Consider the following 12474-nt stretch of genomic DNA (forward strand, 5'->3'; position numbering starts at 1 on the left):
TTGAAATGAGGAGCAGGATGGGTATTCTAGAGCCTTACGTTTACCCATCCTCCACCACCTACTCTATTCTTTATCTCTAACGTCCTCCCACTCGCTTCCCCAGTCCCCTCTTTCCTCTGTTAATCCATTTACTTTTTATACTCATGTTCACCTTCCTGTTCCCTTTCTTGATTTTCTTATTAACTTACCAACACATCTGCTTGTTTTAGCTCTCAAAGTATTCTGCTTCCCTTCTTTCAGATGCAAGTAAGGTTTATGACAATTGTCTTTATTTTGCCTTTAATTCCTAGTTAATTGTATGTTGCGTGCATAAACTGGACCCAGGGTACTTGCTGCCCATTATGAATATTATTATGAATATTTCTCCTTGTTACAACTCCCCTGGGAAGGCATAGCAATTTGGGGCATTCCCAGATTTACCAAATCTGGTCATTCTGGGAATGCATCAAAATCAATAAAAGTTGCGTGGGAACACCCAGCAACATCCATGGACTGCCTTCCCAGGGCTGAGTAACGCAACATAGCAATCTGCGCTGCACTGTGTTACTCCAGATTTATGAAGGTGGCCTTTCCTGGCTTCATAAATCTACTTTAAGAGTTGCATCGTAGATGCACATCATTGCGTGGTGCAAGCGTGACGCAACTTGGGCTGTAAATATGCCCCTTGGTTTAGATTTAGACCGAGCCAAAACTAACAGGATTAGCTTTAAAGTTGATGCATGACAGGAAAGTAACCTAGCTAGGCATGTTCTTTTCAATCAATTCTCCCATTTGTAGAGTACTTACCATTATAACTGCTGCTTGTTTATAATAAATCGTAAAATGTGATGCACTTATTGATGCATTTATACTGCTGTGCCAATATAGTTGGGGATGAATTTAGAGCGTAACATCACTATAAGGCTGATATTAGGAACTATTACAGGTGCACCCCCGCTACCATGGGTCTACTACATGGAGGTACCGTACCACTACATCATAGGCTCTAAATCTGAAGTAGCAATTTATAAGAATATGACTATGTCAAGCAAGGTAAGGCCAACTACAGTTAATCTAGGATTTAGGGGCAGATTTATGGAAAGGGGCACTGCACCAAGTGCAGCGCCACTTTCCCTGCGCCCCTTAGTACCCCCCTACCGCCACCATGTGTGTGCCATATTTAAAATACAGTGCACCATGTCACAGGGTAGGGGGCAATAGCGTCATTTCACATGACGCTACTGATCTGCAGGAGTAGCGCCACAATATTGGCAGAGTACCAAGGGCTCCATTCTAAAGAATGGAAGCCTCCTTTTAACGCCTGCTCTTGAGCAGGCATTAAAAGTGCCATAAAACATGGCACAAGGAAATCTCATAGATTTCCTTACGCCATTGTTTCAGCTCCCCTAACGGGGGATCGCCCCCTCTGCATACATTAGGCCTAGCGCCGGCATAATGTGGTGCAAAGGGTTACAGGGTGGTGCAATGCATGCATTGCGCCAACCTGTAAATATGGTGCAGAGATTTAGGCCTTGTTGGGCCACAATAATGTCATAAATAATGACGTTAATGTGGCGCAAGGAGGCGCAAGGGGACTATAAATATCCCCCTTAGTGTTCAATTGACATGTTAATTTAAATGTATAAAGGATTATGGTTAAGGCTGGAATTAGGGAAGGTTAAGGTCAATGGTTATCTTGAGGAGTAGAGTAAGGTTACTAATGTAATTTAAGTTCATTTAAATGAATTAACGGTTACTCTCAGCATTGTTACTTGAAATAAAATAATTTAAGAATAGGGCTAGCCATTATGGTTAGTGGTAGATTTGGCTTTATGGTCGATGCACATGTAGGGTTGATGTAGTGGGTTTAAAGTGGTGGTAAATTACATTTAAAGATTACATTGCTGCTCAAGTTGTAGTTGAGGGAGAGGCTCCAATATAGTGGTAAGCCGAGGTAGTAGAACTTGAGAGGAATTAAACAATAGGAGTGATAAGGTGGTGCAGCACTGGTGACAACCTCATAAGAAAACACATATTTACTTTTTTTACAGATTAACCACTGGTTCTGGGAGGGATAAAAGGACCACTTGGACAACAGTAACTCCCCTTATTTAAATGGCAGGACCCAGTGCTGTTGATGGTGGACGCCTCAAAAATCCGCAATATAAAGAGCCGGCTCCTTGGATGGGTGAGCTGGCTCAGCGTGTTTGTGTTCCTCGTGTGTTTCTCCATTATACTGAACAAGAACGTTAAGAAGAGTTGAGGCTTTAACCCTGAAACAAAATGGACATAGTCCCTGCAAGAAGGTGCCAATACGTAACCCCTTTGCTCCAGGCGGTAGGACAGACAGGCGTGTAATGTAGACTTCATGCATTTACCATACCTTGCCAGTACTCCACGTAGAAGTCTCTGCACATTGTGGAAGCAATGAAGGGTTAATAAGAACAGGTTAAAAATAGGTAGACATACTCCGAGTAGTTTAGAATCCCTGGTTTCATGCCATGTGCTTGGGTGGCCATACTGGCAAAGAAAGGATCTCATTACAATGGACAGTGTGATTTTTCATTTCATTATTTCAGTTCCTTAGTGGCGTTGACAATTCTGGTGGACCGGCTCATGGTTTCACCTTGTAGCACTTCGAAGGTGTCCTCAGCAGATAAAACTGAACTGAGTGGGAAGGTGCGGATTGGCAATGTTGGGAGCAGAGTCTGGGTGTTGGTGGAGCCAACCATGCGTCAGCTTCATTTTGAACCTGCTCCTGTACCACCTAATGGCACCTAATGTACCATGCGCAGGACAGAAGGGCCAGGGACAGGGGCCATATTAGACTTTTATATTGTGTTTTGAGCCCACCTTTCAGCATATGGCATGAAGTGTTTAGAGAAATCTGCTGCACTGCACACCAACTCAACATGCGAGAAAAAGGGGAACTATTACTTGAGCTACGGTAATGGTGTGAACCCTCCATGGGAAAAGTCATACATGGCTGTCAGGACATCAGCATGCAACATATTTACATCCAATGGACCCCGTTCACAGATACATGTGTAAAATTACACGTCTGGATATCCGTTTGAAAGTGCTTTTATGGGGTTTTATGTGCAGTTCACAACATTTCCAGCAGTATTATTGGGAATGTCACGTCACCTACACCCTAGGCTCCCATAATCCCAGCGCATCACTGTACGTGGTGTAGACCTCTGCATTGGGAAAATGCAGCCTGATGTGCAAATGCACATTTTTTTTCTTTTTTTCTCTCCATGTAGAAAATACATTTCCCAGTAAAGAACCCCTTCTCCTAGGTCCCCTCCTGGTGTTGTGGTGATTCATTCATCTTCCTATCCTAGAAGCAGGGTTACCCCAAACTGTTGCTGGAGTAAAACGACTGGAGGTAAAGGTTTGGATTGGAGTTTGTGAATGGTCACAAATTCGTATGTTCACAAAAGTACAAGGCCAATCGCGCCTCACTCCCCACCCTTTACGTGGGGTTTAATACTATGTAATTTTACACCCTCATTGTAAAGAAGTGGGCTCAATGAATCTAAAAAGACAGAAAGTAAAGAGGAGGGTGGAAAAGAGAAAGGCAAGAGTACAGAAGGGGAGGAAACAAAGGGAGAGAAAAGAGAAAGAGAGAAAGAAAGAAAGAAAGAAAGAAAGAAAGAAAGAAAGAAAGAAAGAAAGAAAGAAAGAAAGAAAGAAAGAAAGAAAGAAAGAAAGAAAGAAAGAAAGAATATGGGAGGGAAAAGAGAAAACAAATCTCAAGACACGGCACCAAAATCCACATCTATTGTAAAGAAGTAAATATTTTTATGAGCACAAAAAAGGAGATAGTTAAAAGATATGCCAGAGCATATGGAGCAGGAAAAAGGCATTTGCACTATAGCAAAGAGTATGTCTTCTTTGGGCAAGGCACACTCAGCATCCACCAACCATTTGTCAAAGCAGTGAGATCCCTACCTTCACCTGTAATATCTGGGTCACAGGGCTAAAGTGAGCACGGTCCTCTTGGGCTTGAGTGTATGCAAGACACTCTTCAAAGAGGGTGGTTCTTTCTTCAGGCGGAGCTGACCTCAAGTGCATAGTGATACTGCCACTGTCTGGTGTGAAACTTAAATATTGAAAATAGAATATCAGTGACAGAATATCGAGGGCAAAATATCAAAACCAAAATATCGCCAGCCATGTATAGATTTTCCATACTGACTCCACATATATGTACCTTGGTGATATACATATTTTAAAGGTGTTTACTCGTGGAGTTAAGAATAGTAAATCTATACTTTCCTATATGCACTTACCTTTTGATATTCTGTCCTTCAATAACCTGCCCTCGATAATCTTGTGCCACAATATTCTAGGGGGGGGTCGACATTCACTAGTACAACCCCATCTTTTGGTAATTACTATTTAGCTTATAAATAACAGGCATTCACCCTACTATGTATGTTTGGGTTCATGAAGGCAGATGCAGGAGCAAAAACTAAACAAAGTTCTAAGAGTTGAGCTTACTGTCATGGTTTTACTCCTTGCCATTCCTGCAGCTCATCAGCAAATGCAATGCTAAGGATGGGGCAAGGGGTCCACCCTGTGACGTCACCGGCGGTCTCTGGTGTCTGGGTTCCTTAGTTTTAATTATGGTGGGGCTTTCTGACAGAGTCTAGGCCCCTCGGTCCTTGCCTGCTGTCAGTATATGAGACCCTTCAATTTAACTATGAAGCGGCACTGATGGACCTAATTCTTCAATGGCAGCAGGGCTCTAGGCCCAATGTTTGTAGCCTCCGTTCTAATGACAGTACGGCTATGATGCTTCTGTCTATGGCCCTAATTAGGGTTGAGCGCGCGCAAGTGCCCTGGACCATGTTGTAGTCTCTCTGTGGGCTTCTAACCACGCCCATGTCATGCCCATCACTTTCCTTAGCTCGTGGGCTTCCTTTAAAAAATTGATTGATTCTGTTTGTGAAAGGCATGCATATGTCATGCCTTTTCTGGTGTTTAGCCCTCCTCTAGCGCACCGGTAAACTGCTGAAAACATACGAGGCGCCATGTTTTCAGCTGCTTTATGGACTATTTTATTTTTTAATTTCATAGACAGCGCAATCTCGCTGGGCAGAAGTTGAGCGCTTTGCAAGTCCTGGAGCCCATCGGCTCGCATATGTGAAACTGTTTTACTTTTCATTATTAGTTTATGTGGCAAGAAACGTTCGGTTAGGAGCTTTCAACACTAATAGCGCTCATTCCAGCGAACGCAAGACCCGTTGCATTGCAAATGCTTGTTTTTATTAGCAGTGGAGCTCTGCTGTCCGTGTCTGTGGCCTTTAGTTTTAATCACAGCAGTGCTCTTGTACTTCTTTCTGTGCCTCTCAGTTTTAGTGACAGTGAGGCTGATACATTTGTATGTGGCCCTCAATATTCATGACAGCGGGGCCGTAGGACTTAGGGTTTTAAAACCAGTGAGAGGCATGGCTGCTGTTGGAGTCTGGACCCCCAGGTTTAATAACAGTGGGACTCGTTCTGCCGGTGTCTAGGACCCTGAGTCCTGTCCACGTGCCTTGTGCAACCAGAGTGAACCAAGCCTACTAACTGCTACACCGGAATAGAAGTCACTTCTATGGGAAACAAAAACGGAAAAGACAGAATTTCAGCTGCCAATACGTGTCTACAGAAACTCAGTTAAGTAGCTAGGTGCTGCACAGGCATTCTCTATGTAAATTCATTCTGGCACTGGAATTCTTTAAACAAGGAATTAGAAAAAATATTATGCTCAGCACCACTGTCAGGTTCTCCCTGGTACATTATGGATAATCTGTGATCATGTGTGATCAATTTAGCCACAAATAAGGCACCAGGAGACACAGCCTAATGTAAGTTGTTATATGACAAAAACAGGTCTACTCTTATCCAGAAAACACCTCCAGAAACAGGACTCTCGAAGTCAAACTACCACAGAATTCCACAGATTTTTAAGTATTTAAAATCTGACTTCCAGCATGGAAGCTTGAGAAGTCCTTTATGCTGCATTTCCCTGTGCTTGGCACGAGTCTTGTAAAGCTACCATTTGCTATTGTGTCTTGATTTCAGAATAAAAAGAATGAATGGCAGAACATTTTGTCCTGGAAGTCATTTACATCCAAAACGTGGAATGATATCCAAAGCTGAATTCATGGACCTTTAGGACATTCTCTCATGTACAGTTAAACCAGTCTCTGCCTGCAGGGCCATGAAGCACATTTAGCAGGCAGCCGTGGGACTCGTCATGTTCGTCCTACCTACATCTAACTCTGCCTCCTCCAGCTTCCAGAAGAAAACAAATTCATGTGGATAGCGTCGCTGCACAGCTCTTATTGCCTTTAGTTTGTACCATGGGTGTTAATTCAGGATACCCAGGTGTACCAACTGCCCCCACTAACCTACAGCCCTTGCAGGTCTTCCCCTCTTTGAGTGACCCATACCCCCTACCACCCCCATTACTAGTGGCAAATAAGAGGCTAGAGTGGGAGTTTTGACCAGTGATATGAATAGGGGGTCAAAGGGCACGTGATGTCACTTCTACTACCCTGGTGTTATGATGAATTAATGTATATGACTTATATGCTTTTTTTTCTCCAAATAACCGCATTTGAAGTATTTTTGCAGAGAGTTTACTTCGCTGTGAATGTCGATGCTTTCCTTTGACAGGAATTCTAAATGCTTTTTATAATACTTAAACCGAGATTAACGTAATTATTAAAACTCCCGAAATCATTTTATATATATCAAAAGCTACAATGTGTTACTAAATGCTCCCATTTGTTTTAACAATGTTCCTGTGGAACAAGGACCCGGCTAATTCCTTTTTGGAAGGATATTTAGCAGCAATCATAGCTGTATTAGAAAAATGCTGCAGACGCCACCGCAATGAAAAGCAACATTTTTAAAATTCTGTAATTCAACAAAAGTGGCCATTTCTGAATTGATAGAATTGTGTACACTGCAAAAATAAATCTGAATTTCCCTGGCCATGATAAAGAAGAGTAATCTTGCAGACAGTTCAGAGCAAAGTTTAGACAAGACCAGGCACTGTCCTGAGAGGACATCACACAAAAATGATAAGGCACCAAGGAAGCTACTCAAGATGGCGCGGAGCATGTGCTGTGCCAACCACTCACTGAGCGGCTTACGTCTGGCAGAAATGTACAAGAATATGGAGGCCATGGGCATAGCCATTTCAAAAAGACATACACCTACGCTGGGAGTGATAGCGCTGCCTTTTTTTAGAAAAGAAGAATATAACAGAAACATACAAACATGCACACACAGAATGAACACATCTGGAGCCACCTGACAGGGAAGAAAAGAATATCATCAGATGAACTCCTGCGCATGCTCCTCTCCAGGGCAAAGGCCAGGATCGCTCCCAGGATCTGCAGGAACTGTGCACCAAGAAAGGAAAGTGAACATTGCAAATGATGTGAATGGAGCTTGGCTTTGAAAAATAACTATGAAAACCTAACGTGAGTGCAAGTAGACAAGAGTAAAGACAGAAAGTTTTTCCTTTGCAAACTTTGTAACTTTGCGAGAATGTCAACCTTCACGAAGGCACCAGGAATAATGGCACTGCAGCTGCGGGAACATAAGTTTTTGTTGGAAACAAATTCGATGGTACACAAATCTTTTCTCAGCTGGAAAGCAACTCTCAAAAACAGATCAGTACCCCCTTGGGCCTGCACTACATAGTCCACTGGAAGAAGAAACGCTTCCTCTGTCCGACTGGGAGAAAGACCAATATCTTGTATATATAAGGAACAGAGATCAAGGCTCCATAATTTGACTGGCACCCAGCTCAGGCACAACTCCTCTCACGTCCCTTTCTCTCCTCCATTTGGACTATCAGGTAGAGTTGACAAAGCCGTGATTATGGCACATCTGGACTGCACTGTGCTCCCAAGAAAGCCCACTGTAAGGATGCAAAGGCTCCAAAACCAGACAGGTAGGTTCTCTTTGAACCTCAAGGGGCGAGACCACATAAATCCGACCTTGAAAGCATTACACTTGCTCCCAAAGATGCCAAGTGTAAATTACTCTGACCCATCCATAAGGCCTGCTTTGGCCAGGGACCTAGATATCCACAGAAACTACCTCTGCACCACACATCTAACCTCATCTTGTAATTTTAATCTGCATATTGACCCAACGTGGATTCAACCATCTTATACACTGAACTCACATTACTAAACTTTAAAACATACTAAGCCGTGACCTGATGGCAGAGTCTAACTACAGGCGTTATGGTAAGGGCCTGAAAACTGAACTGTTCTGGCTTGCTTCCAATTGAGCCTCCTGCAGGTGGGAAATGCAATGGAGAATTCTGGATTGGGCTCTCCTTTAAATAATTTGATATTAAGAATCTGTAACACCTATTAATGCTCTGAAGTAACCAAACAGCAACACGCAGGGCTTGATAATACTCAACAGTAAACAAATTAATTAATTAATTAATTAACAGTAAAATGTATTTACTGTTTTCTGAAGGGAGGAGTTTCCTGCCACACTCTTGGTCTGTGCCCCTCGCTTCTCAGAGCAGAGAAACAATTTGAAAGTACAATCTCTTTTATTGCATATATTCTACTCATAGAGTAGAAAGAGCATGTAGCACAAAATGTAAACATGCGGTAACTCCTGATATGGACATATTGCTTATGTCAAGTCCAGCAACCCTGGTTGACTTTGGCAGTAGGACAAGGCAAACTGTGGCATACAGGCCAGAGTCACCCGTGCTTTTTTGAAGCAGTCTCTTGTATTTGCATTAGAAGCACTGCCATCAAAAGAACGCAGGTAATAACTGAAAACTTAGAAGATCCAAATACTTGATGGTGATACAAATCAAATCACCTTTAAACTGCAACAAGCTCAAAACTCAACCTCTTACAGCATCAAAAGATTACCACATCACTGCCATTAGATCCTGTTTAGATTTAAAAGCTGTCTATCTCAAACAAAAACGCTTACGCGATCCTGAAAGTCTTTTACTGTACCAGCCAATGACGCAACTCAGTTTGGTTTCCTGAAGGTGCAGTCTCTCCTCAAGGTAAGATACAAGTGGGACAGCTGAAGCTCCTTGCACTCACTACCTTACCTCGTTGAAGCTTCTCCGCTCTGCACACCCCCTCAGAAACAGACTACAATTTCTCAAGGCAATGAAAACCTATCTAACCCATTCAGTGTACCGTTACTAAACACACCCACCCACTGACTGTCACTCCCCATTTTCCAAGAACTTATAAGCATACAGAATGATCCTCCGGGCAGCATTTAGTGCTAGATAAAACACAAAAATAAAAAAATATTATTCAACATATAGCATGAATCATGTAGATGCTGCAGTTTCAAAATGAAACCCTCCTTCGTTGAACACACAAGCTGCTCCACTCCATCAACATAATTAAGCTTCTCCAGCCAGAGAAACATTTAAGTAGAAACTCACCTCCAGAAGGGCGACGCCCAGGCACACACCAACAATGAGGAGGATGTTGCTGGACAGCCAGGACTGAACACTGTTCATACAGCCCTGCAAGAAGAGTCCAAAAAGGAAGATATTAGAAGATACATGGGCAACAGGGGAGCTACCATTCAACATAGTCCTTTTTAGGTCAAGCGGGCAAGCTCTCTGACCTGCTGTAATCTATTTGTGGGCTTTTAACCACATCCACCACACGCCCATCACTATCACTCGTTCGTGGGCTTGCCTTTCAAAAATCCTTTGTTATCATTGGTGAATGCTTTACGTTTGTCCCTTCTTGGGGCGGTTTTGTTTCTGCCTTGAACATCGACCCTGTTACATGGATAATTGCACGATAGCCAATACATTTGACTGCGAGTAAACTTCTTTTTCTTTTTGTTTCTCTCCTTTGTGCTCATGGCGGCCATGGTGCTCTAATTCGGCTTGCTTGTGTCAACTGGTCTTCTTTTCATTTTCAATTTAAGTGGCATGAAAAGTCCAGTTAGGAATTTACAACATTAACAGTTCTAACTCGAGCAAACACAAAACCCATTGGATTGCAAATGCTTGTTATTGACTAGTGTCACCCACTCCTCCCGCACCCCCAATCATGACACAACAATTAATTCAAAAACTTGATAAAGTCCTCTGTACAACCAAAGGACACATATTAAAATACATCATTTTACTCTAGCATACATAGAATGGGAAGAAGAGATTTCTTTAGAGTTTACCACTCACCACTCTATACACCGGCAGCATCTCCTTGGATGATGCTTCGCAGAAGCCCGATCGGATCCCTTTGGCATCACGAGTGCTGTTGCTGCTGATGTTTTTACTGGATGATATGGTGGACACGTTGAGACATGAGCAGGGGTAAATGTCGAGGGTGCCATTGCGTAAGTACTTCTGCTTCTCGTTCAGGCTCTGCCAGTCGTCTAGGCCAGTCCAACCGCAGCACTTGAACTACAACACGAAAAGAGCTTTCACATGGACATATCAAGGAATGGCAGGGTTTCTAATCAAATGGAAAATGCCCTCCCTTGGAGCCATTTCATTTTACATGGTTCAATCCAAGCTTCTAAAATTTAGATATATAGTTGCGAAAACATGTATTTCGTGTCAGAAGTTATATTTGCCTATAAAAAGAATTTGCCTACAAAAAGTATGATCCTGTGCTCAACAGGTACAGAGCTGTCAACAATTATGCCCCCAAAACCTGGGGAGCTCACTAGTAGTGAGTGGAGAGGGCCCAAGTATAGTGGAAAGGAGCTGAGACATACATAATGAGAAGGGGGACACATAACTAGCACAACAATGAAAACAGTGGGATATAGGGCATGGGGTTGTGTGAAAGTGGCACTAGGTTACAGGCCTCTAAACTCACACTCAACACGTTTAACTGCATAACAATGTGCAACAGTCGCATCCATGCAGTAAATCTAGTTGCAGACTGAGGTTAAAGGAAATCAGGAGACTACCTGACATTCTGGTGTCTCTGAAAGTCTAGGTCGGCCAGGGCACATTCAGAGACATGTCATATGACTGACTTTTCCCCACCCACTGGCCTTTCAGTGGCATTGGCAAGTCAGCAAGGAGCCTCATTTTTCTTAAGACTAGTTCATCTCTGCACACAGCCAGTAATGGCTGTGGAAGATTTTAGGACCAAGGACCGAGGGATGCGCTTACCGTTGACTGGACAAAATCCCAACTTTCCTCAGTGTCGCTGACTGCAGTGTCGTCATACTTCCTTATAATGTCCCTCACATAGTCTCCAACAGCTGCTTTTAACTATGGGGAAAAGGTTGGGATAAGACAGGCAATTTATTAATTACAAACAGAATGAAACAAATAATATTTATACTTTAGTCAAGTGTTAACATTTGGGCGATCATGATGACCAGCCCAAGGGGGAGACCAGGAAGGAGACTTGTTCTGGGGTGTATTCTTACTGTTTTTAACATTAAAGGTCAAGTACCTAGAAACACCAAGGTCAGGGGCGTAGCTTGGTCAATAAGATTAGGAGGGGCGAGCTTCAGATTTCACAACAATCACACAGGTTAAAATACATTATATCAGAAGGTGGGGGGGGCTAAAGGAGAAGTAGGAAGGGAAAGGAGTGTGTATTGTGAGGGGTACCTATAACTCAATATTTTCTAAAATAACCATTTGAAGACTTTTAAAACAGAGACAAGAGTGTGTGTTTTTTTGTCTGCATGTGTGTGTAGAAATCCCAAATGAAATCTGACAAACACCTCACCATACCCGACCTAAAGCACCTGTACCCACCTATTTACTATTTATTAAGGGGGTGTAACACCCCAAACACCACCCTCCTGAAACTACGCCCCGGACCAAGATACAGCACTGCCGGTGAAGAGGAACAGCAGCACTGGTGGCTCATCTAGAACAGCTCTGCCGCAGGATGCAGGATTCATCCAGGAGCAGCACTGCTAATGTATGGATGCTGCATCACTGCAAGGTTCCTCCTGAAACAGCATTGTCAGTATAATGGATCACAGAACTCCTGTATTTATCCAGGAACAGCACTGCTAGTGAAGAGGAGCTGCAGCACTGGTGGCTCATCAGGAGCAGCTCTGCTGCAGGATGCTGAATCCATCCAGGAACAGCACTGCTAATATAGTCATGCTGCATCACTACAAGGTTCCTCCGGAAAAACCATTGTCAGTATTATGGGTCACTGTTGAATGCATCCAGGATGAGCACTGCCAGTTCGCAGGCAATGCACTCCTATGGGACAGGCTCAGGAACAGCACTACAAGTATGGAAGTAATAAAACGCTGCGTGATCCAAACTGTACCAGTACTGCTCAGCAGCTATTGCACTGTGGGATGCATCCAGAGGAACCACAATGCATGCAGAGGAGCTACTGAACTGCAGGGTCCAGCACTGCCGATGTACAGTGACAGAAGGATTATGAGATAGATGTAGGAACAGTACTGTCAATGTAGATGGGCTAGGGCACTGTCAAAAACATCCAGGGACAGGACTGCCATGGT

At 43.2% G+C, this 12474-nt stretch overlaps 1 protein-coding gene across 3 annotated transcripts in view; it reads right to left on the reverse strand.

Annotated features, from left to right (window-relative positions):
• LOC138246278 (CD82 antigen-like) overlaps window positions 1–12474 on the reverse strand; it is a 173781-nt gene that overhangs the window by 18794 nt on the left and 142513 nt on the right. For all 3 annotated transcript variants that reach the window (XM_069200716.1, XM_069200717.1, XM_069200718.1), the window contains exons 6-8: window positions 11144–11245; window positions 10196–10420; window positions 9440–9523 (exon numbers count right to left, since the gene is read on the reverse strand). In XM_069200716.1, the coding sequence (XP_069056817.1) occupies window positions 9440–9523; window positions 10196–10420; window positions 11144–11245 (411 nt within the window). The remainder of the gene's footprint in view (window positions 1–9439; window positions 9524–10195; window positions 10421–11143; window positions 11246–12474) is intronic.

Source organism: Pleurodeles waltl, chromosome 7, assembly GCF_031143425.1.
Source record: "Pleurodeles waltl isolate 20211129_DDA chromosome 7, aPleWal1.hap1.20221129, whole genome shotgun sequence".
Taxonomy (NCBI): Eukaryota; Metazoa; Chordata; class Amphibia; order Caudata; family Salamandridae; genus Pleurodeles; species Pleurodeles waltl.